Raw genomic sequence first — 20,590 nt, 5'->3', positions numbered from 1 at the left:
TGTCAGCGAGAGGAAAGGTGCACTGCCGGGGAATAAATGATTGCTGTCTGGTAGTGAAAATTAACAGCTACATTCATCCCTGTGCTTCTCAGACCTCCCCTGCTAACACCAGTCTGGCCCCTAGTGTCTCTTAACTGTATTCTGCAATGGCTTGCTAGCAGGCTTGTTTGTCCTTTGTCCTTCCTTAGTCTGTCAACTCAGAAGCCAGCGATTCAAACAGAACTTGGACAGTCACCACCCCTCTGTTCAAAGCCCTCCACCGACTTCCTACCACGTGAAAGATAAAAGGCAAAGTCCTTCCAGGAAACCCACAAGATCGGGATCCTGACCCAGCTCTGGCCTCATCTTCTGTGACTCCCAAGCTTCCTCCACTCCAGCCACACTGGCCTCGTTGCTACTGCATGGCGGTCGCAGGCCGAGTTTTCGTTCTCACGGCCCGTGAACTGCCAAGGGTGCTCTTCCCGATTACATATGGCGCACTCGGAGTTCAAGGACATCTCCGCTCGAACACCCAACTCTCTGGCTGAGCTCACTCTTTCCCTGCCCATCTGACCGGTCTGCTGAATCCCTGTACTCCCTCACTGGCGCCATGCTTAATTTTGCCTTCACTGTATGTACCACCACTTGATATACGATATATTTAGTTACTCATTTGTTTATCAGGCGCCTTACCCTAAGCAGAATGTAAGCCCCATGAGGGCAAAAATCCCAATTCGCTGCTCTAGATGTGGGGCATAGACAGAATGGGGCCTGACACAAGAGGAAGCATGGACTCAAACACCAGCACTAGGACCGGCCTGAACCTGGACTGTGTGCCTTTGATTCTCCATTTGCCAGGGGGAGACAGTGATGGTACTGGCTTCTTAGGGCTTTTGTAAAAACTGATACACTTGAAGTCAAGAACTTAAATACTTAAGTATGTCAAAGACTTGAAGTACAATTTTAAAACGTGGCTTAAAGATGTAAAAAAAAAAACCCATTTCCAACAGTTCCGAGTGTTAAGCCGGTAATAACCCCACAGACAGCAGTTATAGAACCTTCCAAGGACTGAGTGTATGTATGAGACGGCAAACACCAGGAGTGGAACCCTCCCCCGACTGAAAAAATTATTAAATTGACAAACAATGAAATATCCAAAGCTGCTTACTCCAGTAATGTTTTATTTTTTTTCTCCTGTAATAGGAAGTCTGGAAATAACAAATCCATGGCTAGTGGAGACAAAGAAGTTATTGGGGAGGCCAGGATCATTGTGACTTTTCTGCAGGTTCCTCTGGAGCCTGTGGCTTGCATCCTCATGGTCCCAAGACCGCTCCTGTAACACCAGGTACTTGGTTTCCTTGCAAGGTGAGCAGCAGGGCCAACAGCAAAACAAAACATAGAAGAATCCAATTAGGGAGAACTCCTTTTCAAGCACTTTCTCTCACAGCCCGCACAGGGACATCTGCTGATCTGTCAACAGCCAGGCTGTGAGACAAAGACTTACTAACCGCAGAAAAGTCGCAAGAGGCTTTTAAAAATAGCATTTGTCAGTAATCTGACAAAAGCTGGATTTTCCTGACATAAAGAGAAGACACTGGGAGAGCAATGAGAGGTGTACGTCCCTCTCAGCTGGACAGGAAACCAAGAACATTCCAGAGGATCCATCGGATGGAAGACATTGTGTGGTGATCCAGTACACCTGAATTAGATACTCATAATAAACAGGTATTAAAAAATACCCACGTTACACAGTATGTAACATAATTCTAACCAGTCCACTGGTCAAGTAAGTTATCCAGAAGGAAATTAACATGTATCAGGAATGGAATTATAATAAAAATATTATATACAAACCTTCTGTGATAAAGCATTAGCGTTAGAGGAGCATGATCTTAAAAACAGAGACTACAAATTAATGAGCTGGGGTCTGTTTTCATGAATAAAGACTGACAAATGAAATTTTATGGTCAATGGAAAATTCCACCAGGGTAGCAATTCTCCTAAGCACAAGTGAGGGGGGCTGTGGCTAGAGTCATCTCCACGTGGGGATTGTCTAAAGTGTGGGTTCTCACGTTCCCTGAATTACACTGATTGTATTTTTTGAAGTTTTAAGTAGAAACCTCTCCTAGCATGAATAACATTTCACAAAAACTGTGAATCCCTTAGCTGTCCCTTAACCTCGGCAATACTGACATTTTGGGCTGCGTAATTCTCTGCTGGAGGGACTCCTGTGCATTGTGTGCCAGAAGGATCTCCCCCCAGTTTTAACAACCTGAAATGTCTCCAAACAAGCAAAATCACCCCCGGTTAGAAACTGCTGCGGTAGACCCAAGGCTGGCCATGTTTTCCTGTAAAGGACCAGAAAGCAAGCATTTTAGGCTTTGTGAGTTGCAAATGGTATCTGTCACACATTTTTCTCCTTTTAAAAATGGAACAACTGGGGCACCTGGGTGGTTCAGTGGGTTAAGCCTCTGCCGTTGGCTCAGGTCATGATCTCAGGGTCCTGGGATCGAGCCCCGAATCGGGCTCTCTGCTCAGCAGGGAGCCTGCTTCCCCGCTCTCTCTGCCTGCCTCTCTGCCTACTTGTGATCTTTCTCTGTGTGTCAAATAAATAAACAAAATCTTTATAAACAAAAATGGAACCATTCTTAGCTTGCAAGCCATACAAAAATAGGCAGTTGGCCCATTTTCTGACCTATTATAGACCTTTGCACATTCCTACTTGACAAGTTTTTCTCCTTAGTATGATTTCTTTTATGAGGAATACAGAGTGAGACCGGCAAAGGTTTGCCCAGACAGCGGATTTACAGAGGTTCTCCCTACTGTGCTTACTCAGATGCCCTGAAAGTGCCAGGTGGTGCCAAAGTCATTTTGACTTTAAATACGAAGCTACGGTTTCTCTCCCTGAAGTCCTCATTTTCCTCAAAGAGCTGGATGTACACAGTTGGCTTCTGCCCAGGTTATGTCTTTGCCCCCAACATGAGTCCTCACAAACCCCACAGTGATGAGAAGAAACAGCTCTTCCGCAGCCATGACACAAACTGGGTCTCTCCTGTCACAAAGTACGTACTCTTCTGTGTCCAGTAGAGCTCATCAAAGTGCTCCTGCCTCCCTCACACCAACAATGCTTCTTCCCAGTCTAAGCTCTTGTGGCTTCCCTTAAAGATGACGCGTCACTGGAGCCTCTTCCACACGGATGACACGAAGAGCTTCTCTCCCCGGTGAGTCTTCACATGACTCCGGAGGGACGAATGGTCACTGAAGGCTTTCCCGCAGGCCAGGCACTCGTAGGGCTTCTCGCCAGTGTGTATCCTCCTGTGCACATTAAGGTTGGAGCCGATGCTGAAGGCTTTCCCGCAGTGATCGCACTCGTACGGCTTCTCTCCTGTGTGACTTCTCATGTGTGTCTTGAGGGTCGACTGGTTTCTGAAGGCTTTCCCACACTGCCTACATTCAACACGTTTCTTTACCAGGTGAATGCTCATGTGCCTCCTCCGGGACAGGTAGTCCCCGAACACCTTCCCACAGGCCGCACACTCATAGCGTCTCTCTTGAGTGTGGATTTTCCGGTGGGTGGTCAGGTTCGAGCTGGCGCTGAAGGCTTTCCCACACAGATCGCACCCATAGGGTTTCTCTCCAGTGTGAGAGTTCATGTGTGTCTTAAGAATGGACTGGTTTCGGAACGCTTTCCCGCACTGTCTACATTCAATGGGTTTCTTGACGACGTGAATTCTCATGTGTCTTCTCCGCGACAGGAGATCACCAAAGGATTTCCCACATTCTTTACATTCGTATGTTTTCTCTATCGTGTGGTTCTTCTTGTGCAAATTGAAGTTCGACTTCCATCGGAAGGCTTTCCCACACTGTGTGCATTCGTAGGGCTTCTCTCCGGTGTGATTGCGGACGTGCTCTTTGAGATGGGACGGATGCTGGAACGCTTTCCCACAGTCGTGGCATTCGTACGGTCTCTCTCCAGTGTGTGTCCGTTTGTGGGCAATGAGGTGGCAGCTCCTGCCGTAGGCCTTCCCACACTCGTCACACTTGTAAGGTCTCTCCCCAGTGTGAACTCTCATGTGTATCTTCAGGGAGGAGAGGGTTCGGAAGGCATTTCCACACTGGCTGCAGTCAAAGGGCTTCTCTGTGAGGTGAGTTCTCGCGTGACTCCGGAGGGCAGAGGGATCGTTGAAGGCTTTCCCGCAGGCGCTGCACTCGTAGGGCTTCTCCCCCGTGTGTATTCTCCTGTGTCGTGTGAGGGACGCGCTCGTGGTGAAGGCTTTCTGGCACTGGTGACATTCATGCATTTTCCTCCCATTGTATATGCTCACGTGTTGGGCGAGATGGGGCCGGTTCTTGAAAGCGGCCCCACAGTCCCGGCGGTGATAGGGCCTCTTGCCAGCGTGCCTGCCCATCTGCTGAGTAAGATGAGAGCCCACGCTGAAGACTTCAAACAGGTGTGCGTACTCGGTGGATTTCTCTCCAAGATGAGTTCTTTCCTGCTGATTAAGAGAGGAACGCTGACTAAGGCACTTCCCACAACTCACCACGTTCCTATAAATCATCTAGTCATCCCCACACGAGCAGATGGAAGCAGAAGCGCGTCACTGTGACGAGTGACCTTGTGATCTGCAGTGCCAAAACCCTGTTCCTGCCCCATCTGGGCTCGATCACATAAAATGCAGGACACCGGGGCACCTGGGTGGCTCAGTGGGTTAAAGCCTCTGCCTTTGGCTCAGGTCCTGATCCTGGGGTCCTGGGATCGAGCCCCACATCGGGCTCTCTGCTCAGTGGGGAGCCTGCTTCCTCCTCTCTCTTTGCCTGCTCCTCTGCCTACTTGTCATCTCTATCAAATAAATAAAGAAAATCTTAAAAAAAAAAAAAAAAAAAAGGGCTGGATGCCACCCCCTAAGGCTCCACAGATAAGACCTTCACAAAGCTTTTTGCATGCATATTTTGTTAACCGTTTAAATCTGAATCCAGCCCTAACACTTACTACCTGAGGCACAGGTACAGAAAGAGTTAGTTGTCATAACCTAAGCCAAGAAATTTAAGGCTAGGTTTAGAGTTTCCCCGCTAAGCTGTGACAGTCAAGTGTCTGAAACAACCGCCCCTCAGGGAAGGCCACTCACTTGGTTCTAGATCTGCTTCTCCGAGGCTGTCCCTGTCTCCTCCCAGCACGGGAGACCTGGGATTATCCCAAGGGAATCTTACCACTATCAAACTGCTGGGGGCTTCCTTCCCAAAAATATCTTCCATGAGGATGGACCATTTGTTTTTAGATGGAGTCTCCCAATCTGAAACAAATTGGTAAAGTATTAACCTGGGGAGAGAAATAGTAGCTGCAGAAAGAAGACGGGGAGATGGTAGTGACAGAAACAGGGGGGATTTCTTTGCAATATGAGCCCTAAAGAAGGAAAGGTGATGTCAAAGGGGAGAAACACACGTGAGGAAAAAAGTCTATGAACCAGAGAGAGCCAATTATCCTATGGTTTCACTTATTTGTGGAGCATAACAAATAGCATGGAGGACAAGGGCAGTTAGAGAGGAGAAGGAAGGACTCTGAAAATCAATCTGCGGGTTTTGAAGGGGCGGGGGGTGGAGGGTTGGGGGAACCAGGTGGTGGGTATTAGAGAGGGCCCGGATTGCATGGAGCACTGGGTGTGGTGCAAAAACAGTGAATACTGTTACGCTGAAAAGAAATTAAAAAAAAAAAAAAAGATGTCTGTGAACCGTGGCTGTGTGAGACATCTGCCAGTGACAGGGAGGACATTTAACTTGATTCCCTAAGGAATAAATTCTTCAAAGACTGACACTGATAACAATGGAAAAAGTATGACCAGGAATGTGGAGTATGAAAGGCGGGGACAAAGCTCATGTGGACATGTCACATTTAAAGGGGACTCCAAACAATTCAGCTTCTAGTAATTTACCCAAAGAAAACAAAAACACCACCCTGAAAAGACACCCACATCCCCACATTCGAAGCAGCATCATTTACAACAGCCAAGGCAACGGGACTGATCGAAGTGCCCGCCCCCCCGGTAGATACAGTAAAGAAAATGGGGTATATACAGACGATGGAGTATTATTCAGCCATAAAAAAGAAAGGCATTTCCCCATTTTCAACAAGGATGGAGGGCATACTGCTAAGTGGGATTAGACAAAGAAAGGCATACCGGATCTCACCGAAGTGTGGAATCTAAGAACCAAAAACCAAAAACCAAACCAAACCACCCTCCCCTCCCCCAAAAACAGTACAACCGAGTTCACGGACACAGAGAACAGACTGGTGGTAGTTGTCAGAGGTGGTGGGTGGACAAAATGGGTGTGAAGGGGGACAAAAGGGACATCAAAGGTACAAACTCCCAGTGATGAAAGAAGTCCTGGGGATGTATCACCCATTGCAGTGAAAGATACTGCAATGCACGGAAGTTGCTAAGACAGTAAATCTGGAAAGTTCTCATCACAAGGAAAAAATACTTTTGTTAACTGTGCGGCAATGGATGTTAATGACACGTACCGTGGCGATCACTTTGCAATACATACAAATACTGAATCATTATGTTGTACACCGGAAACTACCACAGTGTCACGTCAGTTCTATCTCAGCAAAAAGTAAGTAGGTAAGGGAAAGCGACAAAAGAAATACACACATAGGCAAACACCCTGGAGAGGACAGAGAGACCAAAGCGCCTGTGACAGAATGGGGAGGGTTCATGCTCAAATTTCCCTGGGTGGCATTTCCTAGTGGCTCTCCCTCCATCCCATCACTGAACGGAACAGGTACCGACAAGCATTTCCTCCATCGCATCACCGAATCAGCAGGTACCCAGAAGCACCTGCGTCTGCCTGCTGCTTACCAGGAGATGTGGCTCGGTGACGTGTCCTCTCCTCGGTCCTCAGCTCCTCTTCTTGCTCCAAGTGGGAGATGAGGCTGGGTTTGCCCACCTGATACCCTACTCACAGGGAAAGACGTGTGTTGAGGATCGTGGAGAGAACAAGCCCTCCGTTACGCTGGGGTCAGTGTTTTGGTCTTCAGTGTTCTGAAGATGGACAAGTCTGACTTAGGAGCGGCAATTTTATGGTGCCAAATTTCTAAGGAACACAGTGAAAGGCTTTCATAAAACACAACACCACCAACACCCACATGCACTGCCCTTCAAAAGAATGAGGATTTCCTAACTCAGAAACCTAACTCAGACACACGTGACAACGTCTAAGGTCAAGGGAATGAACAGGTCTCAACAACCACCAGGAGACACTGGGGGTGGGGTGGGGGCAGCACCAGGTCGGCTTGGTCACAATTATGTTCCAATTCCCCACAGTCCCGGGGTAACACCAAGTACTTAGAACAAAAACACTTGCGACTCAAGCCTTACCCACAGAGGCGAGGTTGCTGTAGTTCTCCAGCATCACATCTTTGTATAGTTTTCTCTGAGAAGAATCCAGCAGGGGCCATTCCTTCTCCGTGAAGTCCACAGCAACATCCTGGAAAGTCACTGACTCCTGAATCGCCACACACATTTGGGGTCAGTTAAGAAACCAGCCTATCGCGTTCACAGAAAAGACGGCTGAGGCTGAAGCCTGGGCAGGAGAGACTCCACACACGGGATTTTCAGATGGGGTTCTGGGGTCTCAAATGTGTTCCAGAAGCCAGTCCTCAAGATTCTTCCTATGAGATGATCTCATCTTTTCCAATTCAAACACTGCTGACATGGGACCAAAGCTCTCTCCATGTCTAGCCCAAGCCTTCTGAGCTCTATGATGAGAGATCCGCCAGCTACACAAATTCATTTCCCCCGACCAGGTCCCTGATATCGCGGGGAACACTGCAGCCGTCTCGGGCTTTTTTCCCCCCAGTGCCCTGATCAGGCACTGATCAGCCTGGCTGAGGCTCTCAAAGAACTCGAACAAGTGGTGCTGGGGGCATTCTAGGGAAGTGCCTCTCCCACCCCTAGGGGCCCAGAGAGCTCCTACCTGAGAACCAATACCAGCCGGCACAGGGCATTCCAGGCCATTGCGAGCAAATTGCTCCACGTCCTGAGAACAGGAATGGTCTTTGGAAGGAGGAGGAACTTCCGACTTACGGATATAGGCGGGGTCCTGGGGGGACACAGCTGGAGAAGAGCAGATCCATGAGGATTAGAGCCTGCCAGACACTCAGAGATCAGGAAACTGGCCCACACCCGCTGTCTAGGCGTGCGGTGCCTATCCCTGTCTCTCACCACACACGCCATGTCTTGTAAGGAGCCAGAGCAGCCCTGCTCCACGCAGGGACAGAGAAAGGATGGTGGGCTCACATACCCACAAAGAAAGTGATGTATATGCTCAATCAATGAGTGAGGAAATTAAAGCTCTAAGAGGCAGAGCTGCTACTTCAGATTCACCACAGTAATAAATGGATAAAGGAATACAACCGGGTGCCTGTCTGGCTCAAGTGGTGGAGCACGTGACTCTTGATCTCAGGATTGGCAGTCTGAGCCCCACGTTGGATGCGAAGATTACTTAAAAATGAAATCTTTAGTAATGATAATAGTAATAAAAACTAATTAAGGGTTGCCCATTATAGTCCTTCCTTATAAACCAACAACTAACAATCCCTACTTCACCCAGACCCACAAAGACCCCAAATCAGACGCAGCCACTAGGAGGCTACCAAGACTTTGCTCCTACCCCTATTCGGTTCCTCCATGCTCTCTGGCAGCCCTCCCTCTGGCCATGCACAACCCTGAGCTCTGTGAAATCCAAGGGCCACGAGAGCTGACTTCTGAGGGCATCCATTCATCACACCCAGAACTTACCACATGTGGGAGACAGACCAAGGGCTGCCATCCCGTGAGGATGACCGTCAATCTGCCTGCACAACTGGGCACTGGCTGTAGGAGGCGTCCCTCCCGCTGTCACGGGACTCTTCGAGCAGGCATCTGCAGCAAATGAGAGAAAGACTTACTAGAAGCAGTCCAAGGCTTTCTGCCTCTCAGGCTCAAAGGACAACTGTGACTTTTGCTTTCCAGCATCTTCTCTTTAGAGCAGCCAAGTTCTGTCTAATACGGGCCTTTATCTTCAGGAAATCCTCCAGGCGATGTAGGGAAGGTCCCTGATGTGCCTCAAAATTCAGATCCACTCTCCCAAGTAATCTGTCCCCGAGCACAGCTCAGTCAGACTCCCTTACTCATAAATGCCTGGGCTCCAATTTCCCTTCTTCCTTTCAACTTCAAGGCTCACCATGGCTTCAGATGGCTCTAGCGGCCATGGGATGGTCCACCTATTACCACGTGTTCAAATCTCCAGAGCCTTTTGGCCGCACACTCCATACACATACACCAACATGTCCACCCTGGCCATAGACCAGGCCTTCTCGTCACTGGAATCAGCTTCATGTTGCAGATACTGATTCAGAAATCTTACTCTCTACAAAACCTCCTCCATAATACTTCACCCAAACTCTCCCACTTGAGAGAGGACTCCAGGCCACCCATGCACCTACCATCTTGTTCCCTGACAGCAAATCACCTTTTTTCACCACCCTACCTACCCAGCCAGAAGTCATCGTGGATCTGTAACATCCATGACTCTCTGCCCATTGTAACTACTACTGACCAAAAGACCGGCCCTGGATGGTTTCAGCCATTTACCCCCTGTCTGAAGGTACCTGGCAAAATGATGCTGCACACAACCCCAAACTTTCAAAACTCCATCGGGAAAGGAGCACCTACATTCAAGAAAAGCGTCCTATGCAACCTGACCTTACAACCTCCCCAAAACCACGTACGCATCCTACCAGTTTGTCCTGAGTCACAAACTAACTTATCATTACTCTTACTTTCAACAAATCACCTTATTTTCATTTCACTGTAATCTCAACTAAAAAAACATACCTCAGCAAAGAAGTGGGAAATGAAACATATAAGAAAAAAGCCATTTACGGTAGCCTAAAAACTTTAAATACCTAGAAGTAAATTGAAAGCTGCTTAAGACCTTGACAACAAAAACTGTTTAACACTGGTGAAAAATACTGAAGGCCTAAATAACTAAGCAGGGACATCATTTTCAGAGACTACAAGAGTCATTATTATTAAGGTAGTATTTATTCTCCCTAAGTGTACCGGTCAATACAATGCAATCCCTATCAAAATCTTAGGAGGCTTCTTCTCTAGAAGTTGACAGCCAAAATGTACACCAGAGGTGCTGAGTGGAACAGCTGGTTAAACATCTGACTCTTGATTTCAACTCAAGCCTTGATCTCAGGGTCGGGCAGAGGGAGAGGGGCGGAAGATAAAAAGGAAATAAATACAGGATGTGTGCGCGGCTCAGTTGGTGAAGCGTCTGCCTCCAGGTGAGGTCATGATCCCAGAGTCCTGGGATTAAGTCCTGCATCAGCCTCCTTGCTTGGTGGGGAGACTGCCTCTCCCTCTGCCTGCCGCTCCCCCTACTTGTGCTCTCTCTCTAACAAATAAAATCTTTTAAAAAATGTATAACAAAATGCAAAAGATCTAGGGAAGCTGGAATAATGTTAAGAAAGAAAAACAAATTTGGAGGATTCACACTTCTAAGTTACCACAATAATGAAGAGTTACTGGAATGAGTAACAAATAGGTCAACGGACCAGAACAGAGTTAAAAACAAATCTACATGTGCACAAATTATTTTCAGTAAGAGAACGAAGCGATTCAGGAAGGAAAGAAGTCTTCTTTATAAATGGCACTGAAAGGGACTTCTGGGTGGCTCAGTTGGTTGGACGGCTGCCTTCGGCTCAGGTCATGATCCCGGAGTCCCAGGATCGAGTCCCACATCGGGCTCCCAGCTCCACAGGGAGTCTGCTTCTCCCTCTGACCTTCTCCTTGCTCATGCTCTCTCTCACTGTCTCTCTCTCAAATAAATAAATAAAATCTTTAAAAAAATAAAATAAAATAAATAAATGGTACTGAAAGAACTCAATGGGTAAAAAATAACTGCATTTTCTCTTATCACTGCATAAACAAAGTGAAATAAGCAGTCTTAGAATAAGCAGACAGAAAAATAAATATTTTATGTTTTCACTTCTATGTGGAATCTTTAAGAAAAACCAGAAAACAAAACCAAAACAAAACAAAACAAAAAAACACAAGAAAAAGAAGAACCAGAAAACAACCTCATGGATACAGAGAACAGACTGGTGAGTGACTGAGGCAGGGGATGGGTTAAATGGGTGAAGGGGGTTAAAAGGTACAAATTTCCAGTTATAAAATGAGTAGGTCCTGGCGATATAAGGCACAGCATGGTGACTATAGTTAATAATGCTGTAGTAGATATTTGAAGGCAGGTAAGGAAAAGGGTACAACGCAGGCAACGCTGTCCAAGGTACTGCAGTAACACTGTATGATGACAAGTAGTGGCTACACTTGTGGTGAGCAAAGCATAAGGTTTTTATACCCCAAACTACTGTAACATGGTGTGTTAACTCTACTTCAGTTTAAGAATATTGAGGGGAAATCCACTAGGAGTTGATCTTGAGAGTTCTCATCGTAAGATAAAAAAATCTGTAACTAAGTATGGTGATGATATTAACTATAGACTTATTCTGATCATTTTGCAACATACACAAATATTGAATCTTTACACTGTACACCTGAGATTAATATAATGCTATGCCAATTATACCTCAGTTAAAAAAAAATGAACAGGCAAGCCACAGGTTGGGAAAAAATGTTTGTAGTACATATACTTAATGAAAAGTTCATGTTCTGAGTATATAAAGACCTCCTACAAAATTAGAAAAAATCCAACTCAAAAAAAGGGGCTCGAGACACTTCACAAAATTTAATGAGTGACCAGTAAGTTTCACAGAGGTAGTCAACATCATTAGTCATCAGATAAATGTAAAACAAAACTGAAGATGTAAGATTTCAATCCACTGGAATGGCCAAAATGAAAAAAATGCCATCAAATGTTGGAAAAGATGGATGGCTGGGGTTGAAATAGTTCAACCACTTTGGACAACAGTTTGCCAGTTTCTTAAAAGTACACTTTCAGGGGTGCCTGGGTGGCTCAGTGGGTTAAACCTCTGCCTTCAGCTCAGGTCATGATCCCAGGGTCCTGGGATCGAGCCCCACATCCAGCTCCCTCCTGGGCAGAGAGCCTGCTTCTCCCTCTCCCTCTGCCTGCTGCTCTGCCTACTTGTTTTCTCTCTCTCTCTCTAAGAAATTAAAAAAAAAAAAGTAAACTTCCAACTTGACTCAGCCATTCTATTCACGGAAATTTACCCAAAATAAATTTCTAAACACATGTTACAAAGACTTATACAAAAATGTTCACAGCAATCTGATTTCATAACAGCCCCAAACTATGAACAATCTACCTCAACAGCAGAATGGGTAAACAAATCGTGGTGTGTACGATGGAATACTGAGAACAAAAACTGAGCCATACAACATGGCTGAATGCCTACAATGCCAACAGAAACTAGACAGAAGGGTGCCTGGGTGGCTCAGTCGGGTACACATCTGTATTCTGCTCAAGTCACCATCCCCGAGTCCCAGGGTCTAGTCCCTGCATCAGGCTCCCTGCTCGGGAGGAATCTGCTTCTCCCTCTGGTCCTCTCCCCTCTCGTGCTTTCTCTCACTCAAATAAATAAATAAATCTCAGAAAAAAAAGGAAAAAGGAAAAAAAGAAACTAGATACAAGGGCATCGGTTGGTTGTTGTTAAGCCTCTTCCTTCAGCTCAGGTCATGATCCCAGAGTTCTGGGACTTAGCCCCTCATCGGGATCCGTCTCAGAGAGAAATCTCCATCTCCCTTTGCCCCTCACTGTACTGTCTCTCACTCTCTCTCTCTCAAATAAATAAAATCTTTTTAAAAAAAAGAAACTAGGCACAAAAAAAATGCTCTAATTCCAGTTATATGACATCCACAAGTAGGCAAGCTTATTTCGGTTGTTGGCAAAACTTGTTTATTTTGGTCACCAGAAAAAAGTGGCTGTCTCGATGGAAGAGTATGAGATGGAGAGACTGAGAGAAACAAGAGGAACTTTCGGGAGCAACTGAAATATTCTTCATATTTTCATTAATTTTTTTAGTTAGTCATTACACAACATACACAACTGTCAAAAAAGTCATCAAACTGGATCTAACATCTATAAATTGTCTTCAATGTAAATTATACTTGACTTTAAAAGGAGTATTTCTGGGGCGCCTGGGTGGCTCAGTGGGTTAAGCCTCTGCCTTCGGCTCAGGTCATGATCTCAGGGTCCTAGGATCGAGCCCCACATCGGGCTCTCTGCTCAGTGGGGAGCCTGCTTCCTCCACTCTCCCTGCCTGCCTCTCTGCCTACTTGTGATCTATCTGTCAAATAAATAATAAAATCTTTAAAAAAAAAAAAAAAGGAGTATTTCTAACCCTCTGGTCTCCAGTTCTACCGAAATTCCTCCCCAAACTGGTCTTGGATATTCTCTTCCTCTCCTATTACTAACAAGGATGGAGATGTCTGCCCTTTCTTCTAAGGCCAATGTCTTCAGGGTAAATAACACATAAATAAATTCAAAAAGGAGAAAGGGGTGTCTGGGTGGCTCAGTTGGTTTAGCAACTGACTCCAGATTTCAGCTCAGGTCATGATCTCAAGGTCCTGGGACTGAACCCCATGTCGAGCTCTGCCCTCAGCATGGAGTCTGCTTGTCTTTCTCCTTACCCCCTTGCTTGCAAATAAATAAATAAAATCTATTTAAAAATAGACAGAGAGAAAGGTGAAATTAAAGAAAAATATTTAAATCAAAGACAGCTAGAGGAAAGAAAAAAACAGAAAAAGGGCCAATTCAACAACTAAATATATTTCAACCAAAATACAAAGAGTCTCAGAATGGATTAAAAACAATCCAATTATATGTTGTTTATAAGAGCCATCTAAAACACAAAGATAAAACAAGAATGGAAATAAAAAGAAGATATACAGGGCGCACACACACACTTTTTTTTTTAAAGCTGCTTAAACATATTAGAATTGGACAGAAAGGATTAAGGCAGAATGGTTCATCGAGAAAACTGAGGTATTATAGAACAAAGAGGTATAATTCAAGAAAAAGCTGTATATATGTTTTCATAGCCTCAAACACATGAAAAAAATAAAAAAGGGCAGAACTCTGCAAATGGACAAAGCTACCAGCAGAGCTCTTACTAATACTGTTCGAGCAGACAATTCAATTAACTACAGGCAGACTGAACAGGATGAAACCGTATCCCACACCTACTATAAAATGCAACCACACTGGCACGATGTGTCTCAGAAAATGGCATCTGTCTATGAAACCAGCGAAATGAGGTTAGCAAACAATGCCCAAAAGACAACCAGAAAACTGTCAGAGCAATGGATATTAAGGGGGGAAAAAAAAGCCTAAATAATTCATATGTCAAAGAAGTCCTAATATTCAATATTTAGAACTGAAATGCAGTAAGGTATTCCACTGGAATCCTCTGGAATGTGACAGGTGTGCAATGTTAGAAACTGGAAAGAAACATCCCAAAAAAATAAAAGGAAGAAAGCTATAAAGAACAGAAAAGTTCTAAAATAGAAAACATCCATACAATGAAGTGGCTCAATCAAGCCAAAAGTTCTCTAAGAAAAACAAAACTGACAAAATTCTGGCAAGATTTATTTTTTAAACAAGGAAAATATAAAAAGGAAGAACTGGATTACATTACAGATGTGATGAACACTAAAAATACAGTAAGAACTTAAATTAACAACTTTGACTATACAATTCTAGTAAGAACTTTATTAACAACTTTGACTATACAATTTAAACCTTAGAAGGAACAAATTTCTTTTCTTTTTTTTTTTTTTAAAGATTTTATTTTTTTATTTCACAGATCGAGATCACAAGTAGGCAGAGAGGCAGGCAGAGAGAGAGCGGAGGAAGCAGGCTCTCCTTTGAGAGTCCCAGGCGGGGCTCCATCCCAGGACCCTGGAATCGTGACCCAAGCCGGCAGAGGCTTTAACCCACTGAGCCACCCAGGCACCCCCGCTAGGAGGAAAACATTTCTAAAGATATTTTATTCACCATAATGAAATAAAGAACTTAGACGCCGTACTGATGAGGCAAACAAAGCCAGAAGAAAAATTATTAAATTTCCTTACTACTTACAGCCTCTTGGCCAAGTCCTTGAAACAGGCAGAGTGACATTCTTCTAGGGACTGCTTTGATGTTAATTAACACGCTGCGAAGAGCAAAAGTCCATCTTAGCCCGGCTGCCCAGATCCTGTAAGTCTACTTTAACATATAAAAATTCCTTCAGAAACTTCCTTCATCTCCCTTATCCCCCAAGATACATGATGGCAATCACCCTCCAAGCATATGACCCACTGATGGACATCTGAAGGGTCTCAAGACTGCGGGTTTACTAAATAAATGACCTTTTCCTAACAATAGGTAGAACCTCAGAATCCTGTAAACCTTGATTCCAAAATACCTGGGAGACTTACACTATCCCTAACCCCCACCCAACTTGAAAGTATGTAATGGGCCACTCCTCGTGACCCCAGTGCAGCTCTTTCTACCCGCAGGTCCCATCTTCATGCTTTTCCAAGTTTTTAAAAAAATTTGTATTTACTTATTTATTTCTGTCCTGGTGCTTTAATAAAACCACCTCTCTGCACCAAAAAAGTCTCAAGAATCCTTTCTTGGCTGTCGACTCTGAACCCTAACATCCTTCTTACATCACTAAGACCCTTAAAGGAATTGAATCAAGAGCTCGAAAAATTTCCACAACAAAAACTCCAGACCAAAATGGTTCTTCTGGCACAGCTCCCCTTTAAGGAAAAACTGATTCTATTCTTAGTCAAAATATTCCAGAGTTTAGAAAACAGTGGGAGTATTTCCACCCTATTTTATGAGGTTGGCATAAACCTGACACAGAAAGGAAAATCGCAGGCCCATTTTACTCACACACAGATCCAAATAACCAACTACTAGCAGACAGAAGCCAAAAAATCGATAGAACAGTGCCTGTCTTTCTCAAGTTATTTTTCAAGGCAAATGTAGTGAATCACTAAGAAATCAATTGGTTTAATTCTCAACATTATCAGATAAATAAGAAAAGCAAAGTATTCACTCATTTGTTCAATGCACTACAGTAGAAGCACCTACCATAAGCGCCATTGTTTTCGGAGCTGGAGATACACAAGATAAACATATCGAAGTAGATGCCAAAAGGAAAAAAAAAAAAAAATCACTCGTTAAAAACCTAAAACCATTCAAGAGGAAAAACTCTTAAACTAGGAAAAGTAGGGAGCCTCCTTTACTATCTTAAAAAAAAAAAGCCCCCGGGGGCACCTGGGTGGCTCAGTGGGCTAAGCCTCCACCTTCGGCTCAGGTCATGGTCTCTGGGTCCCAGGATCAAGCCCTACATGGGGCTCTCTGCTCAGTGGGGAGCCTGCTTCCCCCTCTCTCTGCCTGCTTGTGGTATCTGCCTAATAAATTAAAAAAAAAAAAAAGCCTCCAGCAAACAAGGTCAATTCTCTTCAAGTTCAGAAAAAAAAATGTAGGACTGCTAGAGTTTCCTATCCAAACTCCACGCAATGCTACCAGTCCTCAGCCCGTCCAAAAAAATAAGTAAATAAAACATGAATGATGCAAATGGAAAGTAAAAAAAATTATCTATTTATTCTAAACAGATGATAACACTGTCTTTGAAGAACATTCAAAACACTATACAAAAACTAACCCAGGGGACCTGGGTGGCTCAGTGGGTGAAAGCCCCTGCCTTCGGCTCAGGTCATGATCTCAGGGTCCTGGAATCAAGCCCTAAGTCGGGATCTCTGCTCAGCGGGGAGCCTGCTTCCTGCCCTCTCTCTCTCTCTGCCTGCCTCTCTGCCTACTTGTGATCTGTCACATAAATAAATAAAATATTTAAAAACAAACAAACAAAAAACCAACCAAAATTCAATACACCAAGAGGTTGGGGGGAAAAATCCTAAGCGCTAAAAATGAAAGCTCCTATGAATAAATCCAACAACAAAAAAACCCCCTCTCTCTTACACAACACAGCCCTAGGGGCACCTAGGTGGCTCAGCAGGTTAAGGGTCTGCCTTTGGCTGAGGTAGTGATCCCCCAGGCTCCCTGCTCAGTGGGGAGTCTGCTTCTCCCTTGCCCTCTGCCCCACCCCTATGCATGACCTTTCTCAAGTAAAATCTTAAAACAAAAAACAAAAAACTCTAAATCCTTTAAAACTTTCCTGAAAGGCATTACAGTATATAAATAAAAAGACATAAATTGTAAGATACAACGGAATTATGCCAATATTATCCAAATTCATATACAGATTCCATGCAACTTGAAAATAAAACTCCAGTATGTGGAACTTCGCAGACTCTAAAACTTAAGCCATGAAGTGCCTGAAAAAGAATGGCTAAGTGTACTTACTTCATCTACAAGATACTCAGAAATCTCTCAATTAAAAACTGAACTTGCATTAATGGAAAAAAGGATATTTCTGAAAACACTTAAGAATGGGAGTCCATTCACAAATAATTACCAAAATTAAGAAATGCTTTTTTTTTTTTTTTTTGAAAAACATGTAAGCAGTAAAATCCATAAAGGAAATCATGGGGAAAGAGGAAGATGCAGGAGAGCACCCAGGTTCCAAGGATTTTATCATCTCTTTTTGGTCTGGTCTGTAGATTTGCTTTAGAGAGAGAGAGAGGTGTGTGTGTGTGTGTGTGCACACAGCAAAAGTGTGAAGTGGGTTCTGGACACTAGCTGGACATTAGTTAACCACGTCATTAACCATCCTTTTATCTGACGGTCCTGACTGCCACACTTCATCATCGTATGTCTTTGTTAGTGCTTTCATTCCATTCTACTCTAAGTGGGTCATAAATTTCCATTATTCATATTAAAAATGATTAAACCCCGACGCCTGGATTTAATCTGGCTCAGCTGGTTGAGCGGCTACCTTCCGCTCAGGTCATAATCCCCAGGGCCTGGGATCGAGTCCCACATCGGGCTCCTGGCTGGGCAGGGAGCCTACTTCTCCCTCTTCTCTGCCTGCCACTCTGCCTGTGCTCGCTCGCTCTCTCTCCCTCTGACAGGTAAATAAATAAAATCTTAAAAAAAAATGATTAAACCCTTAAAAAAAAGAGAATGTGTGTGTTTTCGTACCCTTTTTGGCGTATGTTTTATATTCCAATTAAAAAAATACCTGACAGTCAAAAGGATAAATAACAAGCACGTAAGACGGTAAAAATCAACGCAAAATATCAGTAGTCACAACAAATATTAATGGATAAGTCTCAAATTAACAGAATGTTGAAGGGAAGTGGGTCTTTTTTTTTTTTTTTGACGTGTACTTTTAAAACTAGTTACAGGCTGTTTACGGGAGTCAACTAAACAGGTAAGTGCACCAGAAACTTTAAAAATTTAAAATTCAACACTCAATACAAATGTTACATAAAGCCAGCGTGCCTCTTATTAATGCCGGGAGAAAATGGACCGCAAAGCCAAGGATTATGTGCTTCTCTCCTCGCGGTCTCCCATCCCTGACCGCACCATCAAGTCCTGAACTCACTTCCGTGGGGCTTTTCCCTCCCCCACCCCGAGGAGTCCTTTAAAAAAATAATAATAATAATAAAACCAGATCACCACTGCCTTCCCCTTGTCATAAACACAGGGGTCCTACATTCCGGTCCTCGCGTTCCAGCGCTTCATACCGCCGATCAGAGTTCAAAGCGCACTCCTCGCCGGGCTGCCGGACTTTCCCGTCCCAGGTCCCTGAACCCATTTACTCGTCTCTGCCTATGGGCCTTTCCCGTTCTCGGAAAACCGAGGGTTAAGGGTTAAGGGAGGAAAGCAGAGCTTACAAGGCTGAGGGCAGAATCGGGTGGAGTGGAGGTCACGGAGGCTGCAGGTGAAGGGACGCCAAGTGCACACAGCAGGTCCGGTCTGCGACGGGGAAGCGGACAGTCCCCAAAAACCCAGACGAAGCCACGACGGACCCCTCCCCTGCCCATGTGTATAGCCGCAATCGCCTCCTGAGAGCAATGGCTTCCGCTTCACTTCCGCCTTCTAAATCTCGCGGGACTTCATGAGCGGCCTCGAACTCGGAAACATGGGGCGGAAAGGATTCTGGGAAATGTAGTTCTTCAGTTTAGACGGTCAAGGTGGTGGTTCCCAGGACGAGTCTGGCGTTCCACAGACTTCCAATTGTTCCAGGATCCCGAGACTCAGTCCTCAGGTTTCTTTCTGTTTTCTTATCGTTCTCTCTGTGGTAGCAGTGAATCTCACCATTTTAAGTACTGTGGATGCACTCAAGGCTCAAATTTCCATCCACAGCCCCACACGTCTATCCTGGATTCCAGATCATATGAGACTTGCTCTCTCAGCTTGGCTATTTTATAGATACTTTTAAAATGCCACAGATCAAACTCCTGACTTCACCCTCTCAACCTCAAGTAATAGCAACCCTGTCTTTCCACTTGTCCACTAAAAACCTTGACAACACTCTCAACCCTTTGGTTTGTGCCATCTATCCACTGGAACGTTCAGTTCTTCCTTGACGTCTACCCAGAGCCTGATCACTGCCAAAAAAAAAAAGAAAAAAAAAAAAAAAGTTTTCCTTGCTTCTGAGTCAAGAGAAGTCATGATGGGGCTTGGAAAAGTCCGAGTTTGTGTTTTGTGGTCCTCTTACAATGCCTTAGCCAGAAGTTTAGGAGGCCTAACTTCCAAGTGAGGGAAGGTGACTACAAAAGGAATGCAACAGTGGTCCGTGTCTGCTTCTTAGCACGAGTTCTAATTCCAACTCCACCAAGACAGGCATTCAGTATAGTGCCTATAGCCTGTCCCTTCTATAGAAATGAGCTACCTCCTAAATTGTTGTAAGACTCAAATGGGAAAAGTAAGTAATTCTGATTTCTCTTAACAGGAACAAGATGGGGACAGAACAAGCCCACTGCAGAGAGGAGAGCAAAAATGGAATGACCTGGGGCAGTGGGTGGTTGGGTCAAGACTGGGGGAAACTCCAGAGAGGGGAAAGGGTCACATCTTAAAGATCTGGAACCAGCACAGAGGAGGAGAAAAGGGAGAAGATTCAGTTAGGACTCAGGCAGGACCTGGGGGCATAAAAACAGAAATTGGGTATTTGAAATTAGTAAACAATGCTCGGTCAGGATCAGAGTTTGTCTAGTCAATGCTGAATCCCAGTAAACTCACAAGGATTAATTGGTGGAATGAATGAAAGGGAAAAATATCACTCACCGAAGTCTTCAAAATTAAGAGTAGGAAAATTCTGCAATACTCCTTGGTGCTAAGTATTATTAAGGAGGATAGTGCTCTGAAGGTTGGACACACTTCATGCACATCGTATTTCTATATAAAGATATGATTGGGGCGCCTGGGTGGCTCAGTGGGTAAGCCTCTGCCTTCGGCTCAGGTCATGATCTCAGGGTCCTGGGATCGAGTGCTACATCAGGCTCTCTGCTCAGTGGGGAGAATGCTTCCCTTCCTCTCTCTCTGCCTGCCTCTCTGCCTACTTGTGATCTCTCTCTGTCAAATAAATAAATAAAATCTTTAAAAAAAAGAGATATGATTATTGTAATGAGATAAAATATGTTAACCTTAAAAATGAAACTACCAGTTATTTTACCAGCAAAAA

At 44.6% G+C, this 20,590-nt stretch overlaps 1 protein-coding gene across 2 annotated transcripts; it reads right to left on the bottom strand.

The window, feature by feature from the left end:
- Positions 1 to 1,140: 1,140 nt before the first annotated feature.
- Positions 1,141 to 19,000, bottom strand: ZNF317 (zinc finger protein 317). Of its 2 annotated transcripts, none has more exons than XM_059159859.1 (7): positions 18,801 to 19,000; positions 8,778 to 8,900; positions 7,954 to 8,093; positions 7,356 to 7,482; positions 6,837 to 6,932; positions 5,188 to 5,270; positions 1,141 to 4,475 (listed from the first exon to the last, which is right to left on the bottom strand). In XM_059159859.1, the coding sequence occupies exons 2-7, from the start codon at positions 8,806 to 8,808 to the stop codon at positions 3,153 to 3,155; spliced, it is 1,800 nt and encodes a 599-aa protein (XP_059015842.1). In that variant the 5' UTR covers positions 8,809 to 8,900; positions 18,801 to 19,000; the 3' UTR covers positions 1,141 to 3,152. The 2 variants fall into 2 exon arrangements, with proteins under 2 accessions (XP_059015842.1, XP_059015843.1); XM_059159860.1 differs by having other exon boundaries at positions 1,141 to 4,472.
- Positions 19,001 to 20,590: the final 1,590 nt, after the last annotated feature.

The sequence above is a fragment of the Mustela lutreola genome, chromosome 2 (assembly GCF_030435805.1).
Source record: "Mustela lutreola isolate mMusLut2 chromosome 2, mMusLut2.pri, whole genome shotgun sequence".
Taxonomy (NCBI): domain Eukaryota; kingdom Metazoa; phylum Chordata; class Mammalia; order Carnivora; family Mustelidae; genus Mustela; species Mustela lutreola.
This window is presented reverse-complemented; position numbering and strand designations above follow the sequence as displayed.

Bases quoted from the DNA above. Each gene is read 5' to 3' on its own strand.
- ZNF317 (XM_059159859.1), bottom strand. From the start codon at position 8,808: ATGGCAGCCCTTGGTCTGTCTCCCACATGTG. The intron at 6,933-7,355 runs GTAAGGCTTGAG...CCCTGTGAGTAG, and splicing joins CAGCAACCTCGCCTCTGTGG to GGTATCAGGTGGGCAAACCC. The intron at 5,271-6,836 runs GTAAGCAGCAGG...AATTTGTTTCAG, and splicing joins TCACCGAGCCACATCTCCTG to ATTGGGAGACTCCATCTAAA.